Source organism: Lygodium microphyllum, chromosome 13 (assembly GCF_053477565.2).
Source record: "Lygodium microphyllum isolate KBCC chromosome 13, Lygodium_microphyllum_v1.1.10, whole genome shotgun sequence".
Classification (NCBI taxonomy): Eukaryota; Viridiplantae; Streptophyta; class Polypodiopsida; order Schizaeales; family Lygodiaceae; genus Lygodium; species Lygodium microphyllum.
This window is the reverse complement of record NC_141147.1, coordinates 39,202,463-39,223,088: the sequence shown is the minus strand read 5'-3', so window position 1 is coordinate 39,223,088 and position 20,626 is coordinate 39,202,463. Positions and strand designations below refer to the sequence as shown.

The 20,626-nt window shown below is 41.0% G+C and overlaps 1 protein-coding gene across 1 annotated transcript; it reads left to right on the top strand.

Moving 5' to 3' along the window:
• The first annotated feature begins 15,414 nt into the window (after positions 1–15,414).
• On the top strand, positions 15,415–18,507 carry LOC148026537 (uncharacterized). Its single transcript, XM_087690979.1, has one exon. It carries the CDS (start codon positions 16,151–16,153, stop codon positions 17,867–17,869), a length of 1,719 nt encoding a protein of 572 aa, XP_087547105.1. The 5' UTR covers positions 15,415–16,150; the 3' UTR covers positions 17,870–18,507.
• Positions 18,508–20,626: the final 2,119 nt, after the last annotated feature.

Here is a 20,626-nt window from a genome sequence, read left to right as displayed (position 1 = left end):
CAGAAGAATCAAGAGAGGCTGGAGAAGCAATGCCATGCCCAACTGGGCTCTGATACCATGTTAGAAATGCGGGATCTAGAGCATGACATAACCGGAAGCTATGGAGGATGGAAGGAGAAGTGTAGACTCATGATGGAATGACATTGTTTGTTACACAAGTGAATTAGGTTCCAAGATTGAGACTTGGACTCATAAACACAATCTTGTGTATGTGGACAATGACATTGACACTTTACTAAAATGAAAAGAGTACTATCATTGCATTAAGAAAGGAAGCAAGTACAATGCTTTATAGGAAAGTAGGAAACTGCAGTAGGCACCATTGTGCATATGGGATAAGTTAGCCTGCATGTCCTTGACCCTGAGACTCCATACAAAGAGGCTGTTTGAGTGTGATTGCTGATTCTCAACAATGTGTGTGGTCCATATGGCCGAAAGCCTTCTCCAACCAAGATTGATGCTATCAGCAAAATGCGGGAAATATGCACAAATGTTTTAAAGGTAAGAAGATTTCTTGGAGCATGTGTCTTCTACCTTATTTGGATCCCACATTTTGCTCATGTTGCTGAAAATCTTTATCAACTGCTAAGAAAAGGCCAAAGGTTTATATGGGAAAAAGAACATACTCAAGCTATTCGAAAATTGAAGAAATTGCCGATTTCAGCCCCCACCTTAAAGAGGGCTAATTACTCTAATGGATAGCCTATCATACTCGCAATAGACACAAGTCCTATTGGAATAGGATGGGCAGTCGGTCAAGACGACCTTGAAGGCAACAGATATGCAATTCGCTTTGGAGCAAAGGTTCTTAATGAACGACAAAGAAGGTATGCTCAAATTAAAAGAGAACTTTGAGGAGTAGTAAACTGCATTGAAATGTGACCGGGAGTACTTCATGGGCATACATGTAATAGTTGAAACAAATTGTCTTCCACTCTTGGGCATGATTGCCAACTGTTCCACTCCCGATATAGCAATGCTGAGATGGATAGCCTATATTAAATAATTAAATCTTGATTTAAAACATATTGCAAGAAGATATAACCCAATTGCTGGCATGCTTTCGCGTGCCAGATGTAAGGATGAAGAAGAGATGATGGATAAGGAAGAATCAGAGTCTATATTTGCTAAAAATGATGTTGTAATTGCAGGTTCAGATCTGAAAACAACAAGTACAGCTGTACCTAATGATGGCTCAGCTGTCAAAAATGCAGGTACAGCATTAATTACAGCAAGTACAACAGGTTTAGCTGCTGAAACAAATTTTACATCAGCAAAGAAGGAAGAAACAACCATAGAAGGATAGTGGGCAGCTGATAGACAGCATGCTCAATGTTTTGTTATGGTTTGTTCACACTTTAAAGAAGAATATTATGCAGGTGATTGGCTAAAAATTGGCCAATTTTTTAGCACTATGACAAAGAAGAAAGATTGGACTAATGAAGAGTTCAAGAGAATCAAGAGAAAAGCTTATGGCTTTTTTCTTAAAGATGGTTATCTTTGGAGGCATGCGAAAAAGAAAGAAAAGGTTCCTGTTCGTGTCTTAGGAGACAAAAAGACTCAAAGATAGGTCATGCAAGAATTTCATGAAAGCCTATTGCCTAGTCATAGAGGCATATGGAGCACTTTTGCCAAATAAAAGAGAAATTTTGGTGGCAAAACATGTATAAATACATTGAGCATTTTGTTGAGTCTTGTCATGTTTGTCAAATGTACTCTGTGGTTAAGCATAGAGATGGGCTTCAGCCTATGGGCTTCAGCCTACCTTTCCTTTATCCATTCACTATAGATGGGTTATTGATTTAGTAACCATGCCTACAGGAATTTGGAACATGAGATATCTAGTACTTGCTAGAGAAGATCTCACAAATCAAGTGGAAGGAAAAGCCTTAACAACAAAGTCTACTCAAGCAGTTTGTAGATTTTTACTTGAAGAAGTATTTTGCAGGTATGTCTGTGTTGCCAAAGTAACTACTGATAGAAGAGAATTGGATATTGATGAGGCTCACCATTTCTTTGCTCAATTGGGAATCAAGCTATCTCTTTTATCAACCTATAACCCTGAAGGCGATGGTAAGAGCGAAAGAGGTCATCAACCAATTCTTAAAGCTTTGGCAAAATCTTGCAAAGGAAAGATGAGGGAATGGCCTAGAATGCTACCATTCTCATTACGGGCTGATAGAACTACCCATAGTGCAGTAACAGGTTATATGCCGGCTGAACTAATATATGGACAGCCACCTATTATGCTTATTGAGGAGTCCATTGTCACATGGAGTATCTTGCCTTGGGATGAAGGCATGAATAGAGAAGAGTTGTTGACTTTGCGCATAAGGCAACTTGAAAGAAGGCCAGAAGATGTCAAGACAGTCATTGAAAGGTTGAAATTTGCAAGATTAAAGAATAAGAAGAGGTTTGACCAGCATCATCGACTCCATCCAAGAGCTATTCAAGAGAATGATTGGATACTTGTCTATGATAGCAACCTGGACAATCAATATAGTGCTCATAGGAAGCTCGCCAAGCGATGGTTTGGTCCATATGTAGTGAAAGTAGTACATGATAATGCTACTTATACTTTGGCTGAAATGGATGGAACCATGGTAAAAGTACCAATAGCCGATAAACGTATCAAGCTCTTCAAACGGAGAGAATCTTCAACTTATGAGCTTGATGACTTGGATATGAGCCAACTACTTGAAGACAAGCAGGAAGAAGAAGACTTAGAGAATGAAGATGAAGATATGTCAGAAAAAGACCCTCCTTAAACCTGTAATCTTGTGAAATGGCACATGTCGGAGGATGTGCAGGTTAAGAGGGGGTGAATGTCAAAGAGTTTATTGTTCATAATATAAATCATGGGATTTTTATGAACACAGAAAAACTTTACTAGGATTTGTGTGAGGAATTTGCATACATAACTCAGTCATTGATACCCAACAACCAACTTAGTTACATAAGTTCTTTTGTATTTGGTATACAATTTTCAATTGTACCATGTATATTGATTTTAAAAAAATAAGTCTATGGGAACTTACAACTTAATCAGCTGGTAGTAATTGACAGTCTGCAGGATAAACCACATTGATTCAAGTGGAAAAAATGGTTAGCACTCAAGAAAATTGCCAAAAGTCCACTAGGTTCATGGGGGACGTGGAATAATGAACTTAAGTGACCTGTAAGTGACCAAAGTAGGTCAAAAAGTGAAGTGGGAGCTGAGCAGGATGCAGCCTGCATTTTTCGGCACAAAATGCGGGCCTGCATACCTGCAACAACTGGAGAAGAACTGTGAGCTATGGTGCATGCTTTGGAGCATGCAAACTAAAGCAAACTGGAGCTGAAGATGAAGATACAAACAAGAAAGGTGAGAGCTCCTCTTACCCGTCCATTTGGTCTGACGAAAATGAATGGTATGACAGTCTATAAAAGAGGGAAATCTGAGAGAAAAGGATTCAGCTTGCTCTTATGTACGTCTTCTCTCATTTTATTTACCTTATTCATGGTCCAATGAAGCCTGACTTGTACCCAAGTACTTGAGTGACTTTGGGGCAAGCAAAGGGGGAGGATTTTGAAGATGTATGGGCTGTTATGGGCTGAAAAAACCAGTCATAAATAGGGCAGCCCACTGTTCTTGTCCATTTTTGTGAGCAAACAAGTGATTCATGTGGTTGAAATAGAAGAAATTGATCTCTTATCATCAAGGCTTTACTCATAAATGATTAGAGGAGCTCATTCTTGAGTTTATGTACACTTTTTGAGCTTGATTATGGGCTGGAAATTTTTGTTTTAAAACAGGGCGAAGTTAAACTTATGCTCCATCAATGCATTTCATGTACTATTGATCTATGTCTTGAATGTACTTGAGTCTACTATCAAAATAATTGATTCTTGGAGTTGTAATCCGTCTATGTACATGAGATAGAAGCCCTTTGAGCTTACATTTGGTATATGCATTTGGATTAAAATCTGAGAATATCCTTTATGTAATGGCTTATTTTTCCCAAATGTATTTGATATAATCAAGTTAAAGGCATTCATTCCATTCATGTATGCTAAATACACAGAAAAAGCTTGATATCTTCTTCTTCAACTAAGTCATTTCTAAAACCCGAATCTTGTCAATCTCCATTCTTTTTCACTTCTCCAAACCTTGAATCCCATACTCTTCTTTTGCTCTAAGCCCCAGTGGTAGACCTTCAACCCCTAACACGACGACAACGCTGATCGAGAAGGAGGAGCAACAAGAGCAATCTTAACGAGGACGAGACACTGATCAAGAAGGAGGAGACTCTGTCTGAGATATGCTGAAGGTCTCTCATCCTCTTCTACTCTGATCCGAGAAGGGAAGACACTGAAGAACTCTATCATATTCTATCATATCTCTACTCTCGTCTCTATTCCGTCGTGGCCCTGAAGAGAAAGAATTTAAAAGTAGAAATCATGAATGACCCTACTAACGTGAAAGCAACACTAACGGAGTTACAAGCGTGGATAACAACTCTTTACCAATCGCGATACCATAGGTTTTTCTAAAAAAGTTCTATCCAAATAAGATAAGTCTCTTGAGAAATACTGACTTAAGGCCTAGAAACTTAGTTACAAGAACTGGGAAGTTAGAGATCCCAAAATCTAGATGCCCTAGTTAAATTCCAAGTGGAAGATTTTCATTATGTGAAACTCAAGTGTCGATTGTTACTAGAATTAAGCATCACTTGAAAGTTTCATGATTGATTGAAGTCATAACTGCTTGCAGACATCAATCTTGTTTGTGATTTTCTAGATTAGATCTTGATTGAATTAAGTATTGGAATAGTTAAGAATTGAGGAGCCCTATACCTCCCCCAAGGATAGGTGTTGAATCCCCATACCAAGAGGGGGGATGTTTTTACCGCCGCAAAAGCATGGACCGGCTCCGATGGCAAGAGGTCTCTCATCAGGGATCGTATTAAGTAGGAGGTGGAAGGGTGCCAAGGGGGCTTTGGCTAGTAAATCCTTTTTTGCACCTAAGAACTACTTGGTCCCCTGCATGGCCCGAGTTCTACTTGGGACACCTATGAATGCTAGCTATAGGTGGATTTGATCTTGGTGACGTGTAGATGCGCCGGATGAGGCAACATGTGACGTGCAAATGTGCCGGATGAGACAACACGATAAATTGTAATTTTTCTCCTGTATGGGCAGGAGAACACACATTATGGAATATAATAAATGAACTTGTTTTATTCTGATTGTATGTCTGTGAATAAATTACGTAAACAAACAACTATGCATAAAAGGATTTTAATTAATGAAGTTGTTTTTATATGTTTCACGTAATGTGGTAGGTGATTTGATAACTAAGAACTTCCATAGAGGGAAGCGGGTGGATGGATTCTCGACGAATCCAGTCCTATGGCAGGGTGGTCTTGGTTAGCCGAGAGGTTTTCCCAAAAACAAACACTAGGAAGAAACTCTAGGAAGGGCCGATTCGATGACTTACTTAGGGTTTGGTCTCAGAACCGGAATTGTAAATCATCTTAGGGGAAAGGTATGACGACTGTGCCAGAGCACTGCAAGGGATTTTATAAATCCTTAGCCTGCTACTGGAAAAAAGTGTTGTACTCCATGAACCAAGGGTAATGGCAGTTGCTCCTTCCGGACAAGAAGCCTCTCAAGGACACCTCCGGATGTGAGTTAGTTGTTGATAGGTGACTGTTAGGTCAATTAGGAACCTTCAAGTCAGTCCTCCATGGGTAACGGCAGGACGCTTCCCTTGCGGGGTAGACCTAGGGTTAACTAGCTAGACAAAATCCGATCATTCTGGTTAGAGTACGAATGGCGACGACTAGAAGATAAACTCTAGGTGACTACTAAAACGTTACTCCTCAAGTAATCAAAGGCGGGTACGTCACAAACCGCACTTTGTGGGTTTTACGTGTTTTAAGGAAAAAATAATATGTCATTAAATTTTTTGGTTTTTTACTTTCATTTCAGAGATAATTCAGCATATGCGCCTCCCTGCATCTCGACATGTTTTTGCATGTTTTCTTCATTTAGAGTAATGTCCACTTCAAAAAAACCACTCTCACACTACTACAAAAGGGTTTTTGGCTTGTTTGGGGGTGCAAACAGACTCCAATTCACGATATGACTGGACAAATGGCTTTGTGATGTTGAAATCTATAAACTTGGGTCCCATTACCCACTTTACAAATCCTAGATCTAGTAGTTGCTTTATAACACTAAACCTTGTCCGGATTAAATGGGGGGTCAAACGACCTCCAATTGATAAACTGAGACTTGCGTTGGATTCCTGGAGTCGAAATGCACCTAGGAAAACTGTAGATCAACCATTTGACTTTTCATTAAAATTGGCTCTTTAACGCCTCTCGGGCACTTTTTAGCTCCAAATACGAGCTCCAGTGCTTTAAGAACGGGTCCAAATTGGGTCCTAAAATCCAGCTCTCACATTCATAAAGTCCTTGAGCATTTCTACATGTAGGATGTGAAGCCTATTGGCCATCCATTACCTTCTTAAGTGAAGGTCTCACAAGCCGATTGTTCTCAGACAAATGAGTAGAGGGCTGAGATGGCCAAGATTCCTTATGCATCAGGCATGGGCAGTTTGATGTATGCCATGATAGCCACTCATCCAAATGTTTCCTTTATAGTTGGTGTTGTGGCACGATATATGGCTACACCTGGCAAGAAGCATTGGGATGTCGTGAAGAGTATCATGAGATACCTGAAGGGCACATCAGATATGTGTATTTGCTATGGTAGCCAGGATATAGGAGTTGTGGGATACACAGACTCCGATTATGTGGGACATGCAGATAGTAGGAAGTCCACTTCTGGCTATGTATTCACCTATGCTGGAGGTGCTGTCTCTTGGATGTCCAAGGTTCAAAAGTGTACGGCTCCCTCCACCACTGAGGCTGAGTATGTTGTAGCCATTGAGGCTTGCAAGGAAGCCACATGGTTAGGCCGTTAGATTCATGACCTTGGGATTGATGCTATACCTACGCTACATTTGGATTCTATTTGTGCTATTCAGCTAGCTAGGAATCTAGTCTTCCATGTGAAGATGAAACACATTGAGGTGAGATATCACTTCATACGTGGGGTCATGGAGGATAGGTCTGTTGACCTTGTCAAGATCTCCACTGACAAAAATCTTGTAGATTTGCTCACGAAAAGCCTCACTACTGAGCACTTTGTCTTTCTCAAGAGATTGATGGGTGTTGGATGAGATGACATTTTTCCTCATCCTGTTGTACATGTGTACATTGTACTATCTTTTGTTTTTCTTTTTCACTCCTCATTGGGGCAGATTCGCCTTTGTGGGAGGTTGTTAGGGGTAAAGGCGCATATGCCTAGCCGCCCATGTAGTACTACACTGACAGTACTCGCCATTGCACACTGCAGGTAGTAGGCGCTCATCATTGTCACTTTATTCTTTATTCTTTTAGTGACAATTTGAATAAAGGAAGGCCCGGTCACACATTGTGACTATTGGAGTTCCCATTTGGTCTCTCTCTCTTTCTTGCTCTTGCTCTCCTGCCATAGCTCTTCTAAGCAAGGTTCGATCCTTCTCACCTTTCACGATGCTGCTTATAGAGCATTAGGGCTAGGGTAATCTACTTTTCTCATTTTTTCTTGCATTTAATGCAAGTGACGTGACTTGTTCTAACTACAAATAGTTTGAACAAGTTGTGCACTTATTCATACATGGCCTAGTTGCCCTCGATGGCTTGTGAGGCCCATTAATGCTCTAAAGTCTCTATTTTTCTTCATTTGGTTGTGGAACTTTCTTATTTGTGAATCTTTTTTGGTCCCTATTATGTGTATATTGATTTTGAATTCCTAAGTACTCTAAGTGCTTTGAATCGTCTTGAGTTTCCATAGACTATGAAGTTCAAATCTAGGGTTGTTGTATCTAAGTTGGTTGAATTTTCCCAAAAACTTCCCAAAAACTTCATTTATTCTAATTTCTTACTTTTCAACGATTATTCTTGGTGGTGGTTGAGACCTTTGTATAGCTATATATGTCTTGATGTGGCTTTAGTATTCTGTCATTCCCAACTTACAATTGTTTGTTTTTCTTCTCCATTTATTCTTGCACCAAGTGGATTTGTCCCTAACCTAGCCTCATGGCTTCACTTGAGCTTAGTGTCATTATGTATTGAATTAGCAAGTCTCCTAAGAGATTCTTCTCTATTTTCTCAAGATCAAGTCACAATGCCTAAAGGTATGATGTTTCAAGAGTATTGGTCAATGGACTGAGAGCAACTTTCTTGAGTTCAACTAAAGTAGTTAAGACAAGATGAAATCCATTAGATCCACTTCGAGGTTGCAATACTTCCCTAATGGTTGTGGTAGTATTGAATTTGTTAGTTTCAATGCACTCCTAAATTGCAACTTTGCAATCCACACAATCCTCTTGTCATGAAGTATCCTTAAGAGACCAATGAATGCAATGCCTTATCATTTGTAATAGTTCAAGTACTCTTAAAGTTTTGATTGATCACAACAAATATTGTTAGAGGCCAATCAACTAGATGGACTAAGGCAAGTTCGGTGGCCTAGATTAAGGGTATTTTCATACCCATGTGAGCTCTTTTTGGCAATCTTCCACTCTTGTCAAAAAATGTCTTGTCCCTTGCTACATTTCTTCTCAAGTCCACAATAGCTCTAGTAGTGTTCAAGCAACTCACAACACACCTTATTTTTGGGGTATGGAGCTCTTATAGAGTTTTCCAAGTCTTAGGTGTCTTGGTCTATACGTTTGACTTCCTAACCCCTTCAGGTGAAGTATTGAGATACTTAAGATGTAACTCAAGGGAGAGTGACAAGTCCTACACTCTACAAGAAGGAGCTATCATACCCTTTGATACGAGGTTTAGAGATCTAACTAGGCTTTTGTGTATCCCTTTGGGTCAAGTTTTACTACCTGTGTTGACCTTGGTGGGTCAAGATGTAACTCAAGGGAGAGTGACAAGTCCTACACTCTACAAGAAGGAGCTATCATACCCTTTGATACGAGGTTTAGAGATCTAACTAGGCTTTTGTGTATCCCTTTGGGTCAAGTTTTACTGCCTATGTTGACCTTGGTGGGTCAAGATGTCAATCTTGAGATGAATTTTTACTAGAGATTGGCTTCAAAGACCATAATCCCATTTTGAGTGTAAACGTCCTAAGTGGAAACAAAGATGGTTGTATGAGTCACAATTTGAGTGTCCACTTGTTTAGGAGATGCCTCTAGCTCTCATTAGGTTCAATTTGAGGCGTGTGAACTATTGATTAGCTTGTAGTAGTGTGTATTTGTCCTCATGAGGTGCCTCAAAACATCTCAATTGAAAATGATTGTCACTTAGTGGCCAAGTGATGTTGTTCTTAGGCTTGAATCTCAAGGGCTCTTAGGTTCATAAAGTGTTTGCTAGGATATCAAGTGTTCAACTTAGTCTTGGTTTAGCAAATAGGCACTTGATAGAGGGCAACTAGCTTCTCAAGGTGATCATATGGCACTAGTTGTGTGTGCAAATCCAAGATTTCAAAGTGATTTCAAGGTCTATTATATACAATCCTTAAGTCTAAAGATTATATTGGGGGTTACAAACCTTGATTGAGCACTCAAAGTTGGTTGATATACTTGCCAAATTGGACTAGTGCCAAGTGATGGTACTGTACCACATGCCAATTCTTCCTAGTTGACTCGAGGTAAGCTAGTTTTTACTCTCAAGGTTAGTTTTTGATGTACGTGACTTGCATTACATGTGCCCAAGACTCAATTTGGGGTGGGTTGTTGTCTAGGTCAAGTCATGGGTATGGGCAATCAAAGTACATTGATAAGCACTCCTTTCCATGCATAAAGGTTGCATTCATGACATTGACTATTCATGGTCCTTTGTTGAATCTTTTGATTAGTCCCTGTAAGTTAAGGATACATTTAGTTTCATGGTGGTCTTAGAAGGGCATGATTGTTTACAAAGTTTATGGCCTAGGTGATTGAGGTGTTATGTTTCAACAATCAGGATCCTTATGTCAAGGATTCTTGCTTTGACTAGCCTTGAAACCAAGATTGTGTGGCCATTGGCTCAAATAGTTAGGTGTACTAGACATATTGCTTGACTAGAGAGAATAAATGCATGATTGTCTCCTTGCTATGATTTATGAGTAGTGCAACTTGTAGCTCAGTTACTTGGTTGGATTCAAGAGTTGTGCATTAGATAGTCAACTCAAAGTGGCCTTTGGAGGTAGCCAAAGGATGGGGTGTGAGCACGCCACTAGTACCCAACCAATGTGTTGGCCCTAAGTAAATTTCTCCCAATGCCAAGTGGTTGTGGGGTAAACTAATGTATCCACGTAGAGGGTCTTCTATGAAGTTGGACAAATCAATTCAAGAACACTAGAGATTATGTGATCCACTTCCAATGCCTACTAGTGCTATGATAATGCCAAGTCCTCATATATTGTTGAGCCCATGGTCCTCTAGTTCAAATTGTTTTGTTTTATTGCACTTGAGGTGCATAGGAATAAGTCACCTAAGGCATGCACCCCTAGGTTTTAGTTTAGGGTTGGCTATAGCTTGTGTCACAAGCAAAGGTGGGCGCCCTAACTCACTTATGGCTAGGGGTCCTACATTCCTATGGGAGGTGTGTGTTTTTTATTTATGGATCACTTGATTGCTTGAGAGGGAAAAGTGCATAGAGATAAGTTCCCCAATTATGTAGGATGGCTATGGGGGATCAAGAAAGCTTAGCAAGGCTCTAAGCTAATAAACTACTTATTTTCGTAAAAGGAGTGCAATCAAATATAACCCAAGCTTGCAGGATTGGAAGGTCCCATCCTAGACACATGATAGTTGTCTTCTCTAGGAGAGAGAGATTTTGTACCACTCTATAGAGTGATAATTTTGTATATTTTATGAGGTAAACTATTGTATTCTGAAGTATTTGTCATGTGTTAAAGGCCATGTTAATGAACTCTTTCCAATGGGACAATAAATGGAAATTGTTTTCATATGTTTCAATAGTGTGATATCATGGTCTACCAATTAGATAACTAAAATGAACCTAGTTGAGGAAAATGGAAGGCATCGGTCACACAACAATTGATCACCTATGGTTGGATGGACTCGATAGTTAGATAGCTTTCAAAACACTAGATGCAATTATTTAGTACATGATCCTCCAAGTTGAGTAGGATAGTTAACGAGATAAGAACCATTGTAGGGGGCCAGAGCTGAGATGCTACTTTATGGATAGAGGGGTTGAGTTACACTCCCCCTTGTCTCTCACTCTCTTTGAAACAAGTGTGATATTAGCACTACTCTCGTCTTAGTTGTGAAGTGAGCTTTCTTAGGTGGGTATTGGACTGCTATTAGGGGTGACATGTCCACGCTTCTCCTATGAAGTAGAATCAGGATATTCCCATGCTCAACTAAGTTTGATGTTTCCATAGGGGAGACTGGCTGGTGATGTGCATGGACACCAATTTGATAAACTACTAGAGGACTCCTATATGTTTATTTGAGGAGGCACCTCATAGGTGGTAAAGCTAGGGGAGATCTTTTGCTACTTTGGTTGTCCTCTTGGGCTTAGGATAACTTCCTCTCAAAAGATAAAGTGGATATCGGAGAAGTTAGAATGCAAACAGTCTAAGATCAATTCCTATCCCTTAGCTTTGGAAGTAAGTTGGTGGTGGTGGACAAGATCCTCCTCTTGCACATGTTTGTTGTTGCTACACCCTTCTCAATGCTCAATGGGAGAAAGCTAAGAAACTGCTAAGAGCTTTCTATGGACCTTTGGGCCGATTGATAAATGATAGTCCATATCTTGGTAAGCGATAACTACTACTAGAAAAGGGAGAAGGCCTGGACTTGAGAAACGAAAATCCAAGGCTTGAGCAAGGTTGCTTGGGGATAGCTGTGGTAGTGTCTCATCTAGGAGGAGAAGATAGTTATCACTAGTTCTAGAAGCAAAATCTCAAGGTCCACCACTAAGCGGGCATTGGTTGACCAATGGAAATGGGTAATCAAAGAACTACATTTTGGAGACTAAAGTTAAAGAAGACTTGTTGCACTATTGCAATGTATATGGACATTCCCTCAAGCATACTTTGAGGATTTTGCTCTGATCACCCAAAAATCAGTGTTATCTAAGAAAGATGTTGGTAAATGATTAGTTAGATGGGTTGATTTGTGGGGCTTAGACAATTAGAAACTCATGGAACCAGAAGAAATGGTTGACATGTTCACTCAAATCACCCAAAAATCAGGGCTATCTAAGAAAACTGTTGGTAAAGGATTAGTGAGATGGGTTGATTTGTGGGGGTTGGACAATTAGAAACTCATGGAACCAGTAGAAATAGTCGACAAGTTGACCTTGAAACAGCCAATATGTGAGTGGGTAAGAGAGACACCATAGAAGAAGAGGGAGGAATGGATGCCAAAACACGAAGGTAGGCTCAAGCTACCACTAGTGATCTTTGGTCAACCACAAAGAAAGCCATGCCAACAAAGTGAAGAGAGCTTTCAAGAAAACATGGCGTTATAAGTTAGGGGAAGCACAATTGGAGTTTCACTTTGTCAAAATTGTAGGTAAAGGGAGGAGGAAAAGCAAAAGAAATTGGTCACATGTGGGGGGGGGGGCTTCCCAAGACCTACACACGTTTCTAAATTCCAAACATTTTCTAACGGTCAGAAAATGCATAAAGAATAGTTACAATTGACTATTTTTGTACTGCATAATATAATTGGCTTCTTGCAATTTCGGAGCTTGTTCGCATTTTTAAAAAAAAACGAAAGTCGGAGCTTAGAATGTGGGACGTCTGGACTCTGATGGTAGCTGGGTCCTGGGCCTGGTGGGCTGGCAGCCCCCGGCCTCTCTCTCTCGTTCTCTCTCTCTCTCTCTCTCTCGTATCACGTTTACCAATTATTATTTCCTGGATATCAACTGGTGGCAGTTTTCTTTCCCTTTCCCATTCCGCCCTACGTCAATATGCATAAAATCCCCACAACGAATTTCAAGACTAGCACTCGAGCCTCGCCATGACAATTATTAACGAATTTCAAAAGCTGTAATAATCGCCATGAAATACTGAACCTTCTTCGTCCCTCTGGCCTCTCATGATTCCTCTCTCTCTCTCTCTTGCGAGAAAGGATGGAATTTGGGGGCAATTGCAACCATCTTCTTTTTGCTTTCCCTGTAAAAATCCAGGAGAGAGAGAGAGAGAGAGAGAGCACTCATGTGTCAGCATCTGTTGGATTCTCACTGCTCAACCATGCCTGCCAACCTTTGGCCTTATTCTATGCTTAATAACAGCCATTGTCTACTTGCAGAAAAGAAAAAAAAAGAGTGGGGTCTAATCTCTAGATGAGAGTCGATTTGTCCAAACCTCACATGAGAGAGAGAGAGATTTGTCCAAACCTCACATGAGAGAGAGAGAGAGAGAGAGATTTGCTGGCCGCAGCCAGTAGCCACGGTTTGTGAAACGTATAAAAAAGCTTCCAAGATGTTATTTGCATTTTTAAAAATTCGTTTTTTTTGGCCTTTCAAAGCAGGTGAGGAAGGTCCCTTTGCAAGGCGCTGGGATCGAACTCACACACCTTGGCTCACACTCTCTCGACCATGTCCCCAAACTCTCTTGAACCCTAGGGTAAGGGAGCCAATTGCAAAACCGGTGCCAATCCGCAAACACTTTAGGGCTAGGCTCTAGCTAGTGATGTTACAAAAAAAGAGGAATATGCTGAGAATCTTGCTTACTTGTCACTCATTGACTTGCCAAAAAGTGCTACATTATTGGCCCTCAAGTATACCCTTATCTCCTAAAATTGTATTTTTAGAAATACACAACATATTTTAAAAATTAACAATTCAATATTGGACTTGCTCAATTCCTCTTGATATCCCCTACATGGTCATATATTCAAATCTCAAAAAAACTCCTAAGTGTGAAATCCCCCCCAAAAATACATCTTTTTTCTTATGTGTTCTAGAGTTCGCCCCCTTACCCTACCTATGTGAATCCTTCACATCTTACATTCTTGAGGAGTTTGAAAATTTGAACCTTGGCAAATTTACATCTAAATCAACCGATATTCAAAAATGGGTTTTTCCTCCCACTTTCCAGTTAGGTGGCAAAATGCCTTTTAATGATTTACTTTCTTATTGGTAAACAAAACCTTTGAAAGATTTAAAAGCTCAATTGAGTAATTTTAGTTTCTTGCGGTAAAAGTTAGGCTCATTGGGCTACATAATAATTTGTTAATATGCTTTTCTCAACTCTAAATAACAAGTTGGGCTTAAGAAAAAGGAAAATTGGTATGCAATTGTTAGAATTTGTTCATTGGCTAAAACATGATGGGTGTGTATGGCAATGGCCAACAAGCGGCTCTCTCTCCTCTTGACCTCACTCACATGAAGTATGGGTGGTAGCAAGGGAAGGTCTGGGTGAAGGTAACTCCCTTCCCCCCACATGCACAAGGTGCAACCACATGGTTAGTTGGAAGAGTGGCATTCATGCATCCCACCAACCTCTATTGGCTAAAACATGGTGGGTGTGTATGGCAATGACCAATGAGAGGCTCTTTCTCCTCTTGACCTTGCTAGCACAGAGTATGGGCAGTAGCAAGGGAAGGCCTGGGTGAAGGTAACTCCCTTCCCCCCACATGCACAAGGTGCAACCATAGAGTTAGTGGGGAGAGTAGCATTCACGCATTTTACCAACCTTGGGTACTACCTAGCTCTAAGTTCATACCTTTTCAAGTTGCTACTTCATGTGACTCATACCTAGTATTTGACTTGGATATAGGTATTAAAAATCTAACACATTTTTCACTTTCTCAACAGAAAAAACCTCTAAATGATTAAGAACGGTTTATGGGGCTGTATAGCAGGCGTTGGGGGGATTAACCCCACTCCTATTGTGTTGCATAGAGAAGGATTAGGGGCACAATGGGGTTTGCTGAAACCCCATAGGCACTGCTAAACTAGAAGAAAATGGGAGTTTTTAGAGAACTTTAGTAGGGCTAATCAATGAGAGGAAGCATTGATTGCCAATGCACATGAAGGGAGCAATGGAAATTTGTGAACAAGAAGAACCTTGACGAGCTACCATTTATTAGGCAAATAGTTTAGCATTTGAAACCACTAGCGGTACCAAACAAAACTTTGGTTCTCCATTATCGTCATCTTACGGTGCCAGGCATCTCGTTTGATGGCATCCCATACTTCCAACCTATGCGACTTTGTAGAGTGGCTTCTTCAAATAAGGGGACCCTAGGAACTAGAACTAAAACTCTAAACCCGGAAGTTGCACAAAAGCAATAAAGAGATAATTCTTGTGTCACATCCTAACAATTAGCTACACAAACTTGGAGGCTGCCATATAACGAGTCGCCCTTCCCCTACTAGGAGCCACATTAACACGAGAACATAGACTTCAATACTTATGTTATCCCTCACATTTTTAATTAGTTGTAGTAGGTCTCGACTCTCCACATGAGGCATGATCCATCTAGTCTACTGTCAGCAGAGATCTCTTTTTCGCCCTCTCCATTCATCCCATTTGTTATTGCAGATTCATCTGATTCTAGCTTATTTCATGTATATTATAAGTTCCTTTCTTATGGCAATTTGCTTCACACGAGGTTGGCAAGAAGAGAACACACTCGTGCACACACTGCAAAGGAAGAGGGTTGCATTGGGAGAAGAGAGTAAAATTCATTACAATTCACGAGGTAAAAAGAGGAAAAAAAGAGAGAAAATAATGCTCAGGAATTGTCTCTTCTCGTCTCCAGTCTCTACTGCAGATTTACTCTCCTCTCCTCTCTGATCTCTCTCTCTCTCTCTCTGTGTCTCTGTCTCTCTGTCTCTGTCTCTGTCTCTCTCTGTGTTTGTTTATATTGCAAACAGACGTTTCTACATATCCTGCCATGTCCTCACTTCCACATTGAATGTTTTGCTACTGTATCACAGAAGGTCCTCTTCTTCTCTCTTGGGCATATCAGGCAAAGCTCCAGCCTCCGAGTAAGACCCCTGCTTTGTCTACCCGTTATAACTCCCCTGTTCCTTCTATCAGAGCTACATCTCCTCTTTATTCTTGTTTGTGGGATTTGAGTCAAAGCAGGTATTCTTCCCTCCTGTCATATCATTGTATATATGCTTGAATGAGTTTAAGAGGGCCAAGATGTGCCAGGCATCCATCTCAGCCTATAGTGGGTGTTTGCCCCTACTGCTTAAGAGAGAGGCTTGCTGTCCTTGCCCACACAGAAGATGGAGAACCGAAAGGGAAGGCAGGGAAAGCTGCTGCAGCAGGAGGAAGGGGAGCACACCACAGGTTTTCTCCCTCTCGTTCCCTCCCCAATGTTGCCATCCACCATGGTTCTGATACTGAGAATGCAAGCCGCCCTTCTGCTGTGAAGCTTGCCCCCGCCGCAAACATCCCTGAGTGTAGCCGAAGCAGCTCGAGCTCACTCCGCAGTGTCCATCGTGGTGGCATCCCGTGCGACGAGGATGAGATTGTCAGACTGTCAGATGTCTCTCCAATCGTACAAAACAGGAAAAAGACGCTATCGTTGCTCTTCAGTGAAGACGATGCAGAGGCCCCTGCTATTCTTGCAGCACAGCCAAGGATATTGGAGGAGTATTGCACTAATAAAATTGGCAATGACAGCAGTGGCCTTGCCGACGGATGCAAAGGGAATGGGCTATCTTGCATTGATGCTCTCAATGCTGTTCAGTCCAAACTTATAGAGAGTGAACAGAGGCGGTGCAGGCATGGTTCCTTTTCAGAGAGGGTCGAAACAGGGGCCTACGTTTTCCCTGCTACAGAGCCCAGCAAGCCTCTGTCATGGTTCTCTTTACTTTTTCGCAGAGGAAAGAAGAAACCACGACCTAAGTCGGTCGAGACTATGGCCACCTTTGGTGAGCATGTTAGTGCGTGGGAAGACGCTAGGACATCTTGGGAGGCTCCCCGACCATCTTCATGGGAACAGCTTAGATTCTCATCGTTTGAAGGACCAAGGTATTCATGGGAGCCTTCCAGACCTTCCTGGGAGGGCTTTATGCGGACATTCGATGGTGAATCAGTTTTCAGTGGTATTGATTATCTCAACGAGAGCCTGACAGAAGTGAGGGAGGATGCGGAATTAGAGTGCAAGGGCTTGCCGGATACGGATACCGATTGGGGCAGCAAGTCTTTCAAAAGAAGTAGAAAATGGTCTGACAAAAATGCAGTGAAACATAGGCAGAGAGTGCGCAGGAAGTCTCGCACGGACGATCGCGAGAGGGCTAACACTTTCATTTCATCCAAGACCATGCAATTGCAGAGGGACGTCTCCACACAGACAACTCCACCTAGGTTATCAGATGCAACAGAAATCTTTCTGGAGCAGGCTGATTACCGCGATGGGGATCATGTACGACAGCTGGGAAAAGCCTCTCATGATCTATGGAGCAAAGTATGGAGCAAGACATTCTCCAGCTCAAGATGGGGATTCCGAAATAAGGCACAGAAGTGTGTGGAATCTAAAGAGCAGGACACAACGTTGGCTACGGCTCCCGCTATGGATGAAGTGCACATTGATCGGTCAAGCCAAACATCTGGAAGGCCCTCATTCCACGAGTCTGTAAGTTCCAACCACCAGCATCAACATAACAAGGTCCTGAGTCACAGTGACACATGGAATACATATTACAGTCCTGTACAGAAGTTGGGCAGCGTCCTGCAGCACAAGCAATTTGATGATGCAGACAAAGGTGTCAAGAGCTCAAACATCACCATGGACACTAATGGGTTGCTCAGATTTTATGTTACACCAGTGAGGGCTAATGCTATGAAGGGCTGCAGGCTCAACCGGCAAAGAGTTCACGGGCCATGGCTGTGAAGGTGCCATGTCTCAATGCAGGTTACCTGCAGATTGTTGTATTCTGGTTTCAAGATAACAATCACCTGAAACTTTTCATTGCTTCTGGCAGTAGCATTCAACCAAGTATGTGGCCTTTTGAGCTTTCTCAAGGGCCAAAGCTTTTCTTTCTAAGGATCAGTTTTATTTGAGTGAAACCCTCACATTTTTCCAAAATGTCAGCATTTATTAGGCTATGTCAGTCATTTTACATGAATGGGGCACTTGGGGCAGAGACCTAACATTTTAACATCGTTAACTTGTCCCAATATTGAAAGGCTTATGGATTATCATGAACAGTCCAGAGCTAATCACTCGTACAGTGCTCTAAATAACAATAATAAGGAAACTATCACTCTCTGATGTGTGGCAAATTATATTATGAAGGATGGGATAGCCATTTATCTTCCATCACGGCAAGTGTCTGAAGTTCTCTCATTGTTCCTATACATACTTGGGCATTTCTAACTAGAATGCTGCCGATATTAAAGACAAAAAATTGGACATGGATGGATTTCTTATCTGCAACAGCATTATACACTCAATCGGTTTCCTATCTCTCACTTAGGATGCTCCTCATCCACTCTCTTGTTGTGTCTGATGTTACTGTTCTGGATTTCCTTAACTGGATGGGCCATTTCTCAGTATCAAATTGTGCTGTTTCTCTGTTGCACGCAGTTTACCAGTAGATTAGGGTTAGCCTGATCAGAGTGAAGTGCTTTCTCCCACTTTGTGTGCAGCGTAGAGACCTTGGATTAGCATCTGGTCTTCTCTGATGCATCCTCCTGCTGACGTTGTGGCAGTTGCTTATTTGACAGTGGGTTGGACATGATGCTTTGTTGACATATGCTGGGTCCACGAATGGTTTAACATTACTTTGTTTACCCTATAAAGTGAAGTTCATTTTAATGCGAATATGTGATTATGATAATGTTGGTAATGAGAGGTGAATATTCACAATGCCTTGGACAGGAGTAAAGCTTGGCAAAACTTATGCTAGTGACTTTGTAGACCCAAAGAGACCAATCTAAGTATCCTAAACAGTCGCTTTAGCTTCCTTCAAGAATTTCTCAAACACTTTCTCATCATCATCCTAACAAAACCTAGGGGCACAATGCGGCCTTCTATACCTAGTCAAAGACTAGCAGCCACTGCAATTCACATTGTGTAAGGTGAACTCCGTATGGACATGCTCCCAAGGCTTCCAATCAAGGCTTGCTGCACCCCACAAGTCCACCCACCTTTGGACACCCTTAGCAACCACCTTGATAGTGAGCTTAGAACTAGAGCGCGAATGGTGTCTGAACGCTGGATAGCCAGTTTGATCCTGGAACTGAGCAGCCTATCCTCCCAGACAAGCTCAATCAGGAGCCCCTTGCCCATTTGGCCATACGTGCTGGTTGCTAGAGCTCCATCTTTTTCTCTTTCACCATGGCTTGCCTGGGCGAAGCCAACCTTCTGCCTTGGAATCAGTAGCTTGTTGTAAGAAAAGTGTACACTCTGCAACACCACAAGCCCCCTGGCCAACCCGGAGCAGTGGTTTTGCTTGGCCTGGAACGTCTGTTTGAGCCTTGCAAGCAGCCACCTGAACCTTTGAGAGCGAGAGAATACCAAGTCTTTCTCCACCTCTAAGTAGGCCCTTCTCCACCTCTCCATAGAGAGCCCTCTAACCCCGGCCCCATGGCAATGGTAGCCATAATTTTCTAAACAATGCTTAGCATGGTTAAAGTGTGTCGATCACTCAATCGAGTCCTTTAGGAGGAGGACATAAGAATCACTTCGATCAAGCCTTCACACTGACAACAATGAAGATTTTATATCTCCCCTATAACTAATTTAAAATCTTGCTTTTGTTTTATGCTTCTAAAGATATATTAGGGTTTTGTAATGTAACAAAAAGCTTTGAGATGTGTCGGATATGAAGTCGCGATGGGTGGTATAAAGAAGAGGATACATGCATTGAAGCAAGATATTTTCTAAGCATCTCTTAGTGGTCATTATTTCTCTATCCCAACTTTTAAAAACAAATACATCCATTCAAGCATAAAATATTCAAGTATATATATATTATATATAATATATATATATATAAGAATATTATTGAATCTGCCAAAGTAAGAGGTCGTTTGAGGTACAAATTCTATTTATTTGAGTTTTGCTTGTATACAAGGTTTAGTTGTATCAAACAAAGTGTGTCATATACTTAACTAGTTCACTCTTGTGTTTCAAAGTGCTTTACTAATTTAGAGTTGATTAAATTCTTTGGCGTCACGGTAGATACAATCATATCACGTAGTTTTTCGAAAAAAAAGAATAGTATATCAGTTTGGTTAACCCAAGAGATGGAGAAACCATGGTATTAAGCTTATTCATATTATTGTGCTATAAAGACGCAATCGAGTGGAAAAAGCTAACATTCTAGAAAGCTTATTTACAAAGCCAATCCAAAATAAAATAATGAAGCATTTAAAGAGACAAACAAGGAAAGAGTACAAATCTAATGTAGTAATTAAACATCATCTAAATATTGTGGGAATGCAATATCTATACTTAAATTTACATTCCATTTGTCAATTCCATAACTAATAAAGGTATCATCATATATCATAAGCTTCAAAATAACAATACAAGTAATTATATCAACACTCTTCTGAAGTTCTCATAAGCTTCATGGATACCAAAACATTTGTAAGTAATTATACCATGTATATCAAAATTACAATATAATTGATTATACCA

Bases quoted from the DNA above. Each gene is read 5' to 3' on its own strand.
- LOC148026537 (XM_087690979.1), top strand. From the start codon at position 16,151: ATGAGTTTAAGAGGGCCAAGATGTGCCAGGCATCCATCTCAGCCTATA.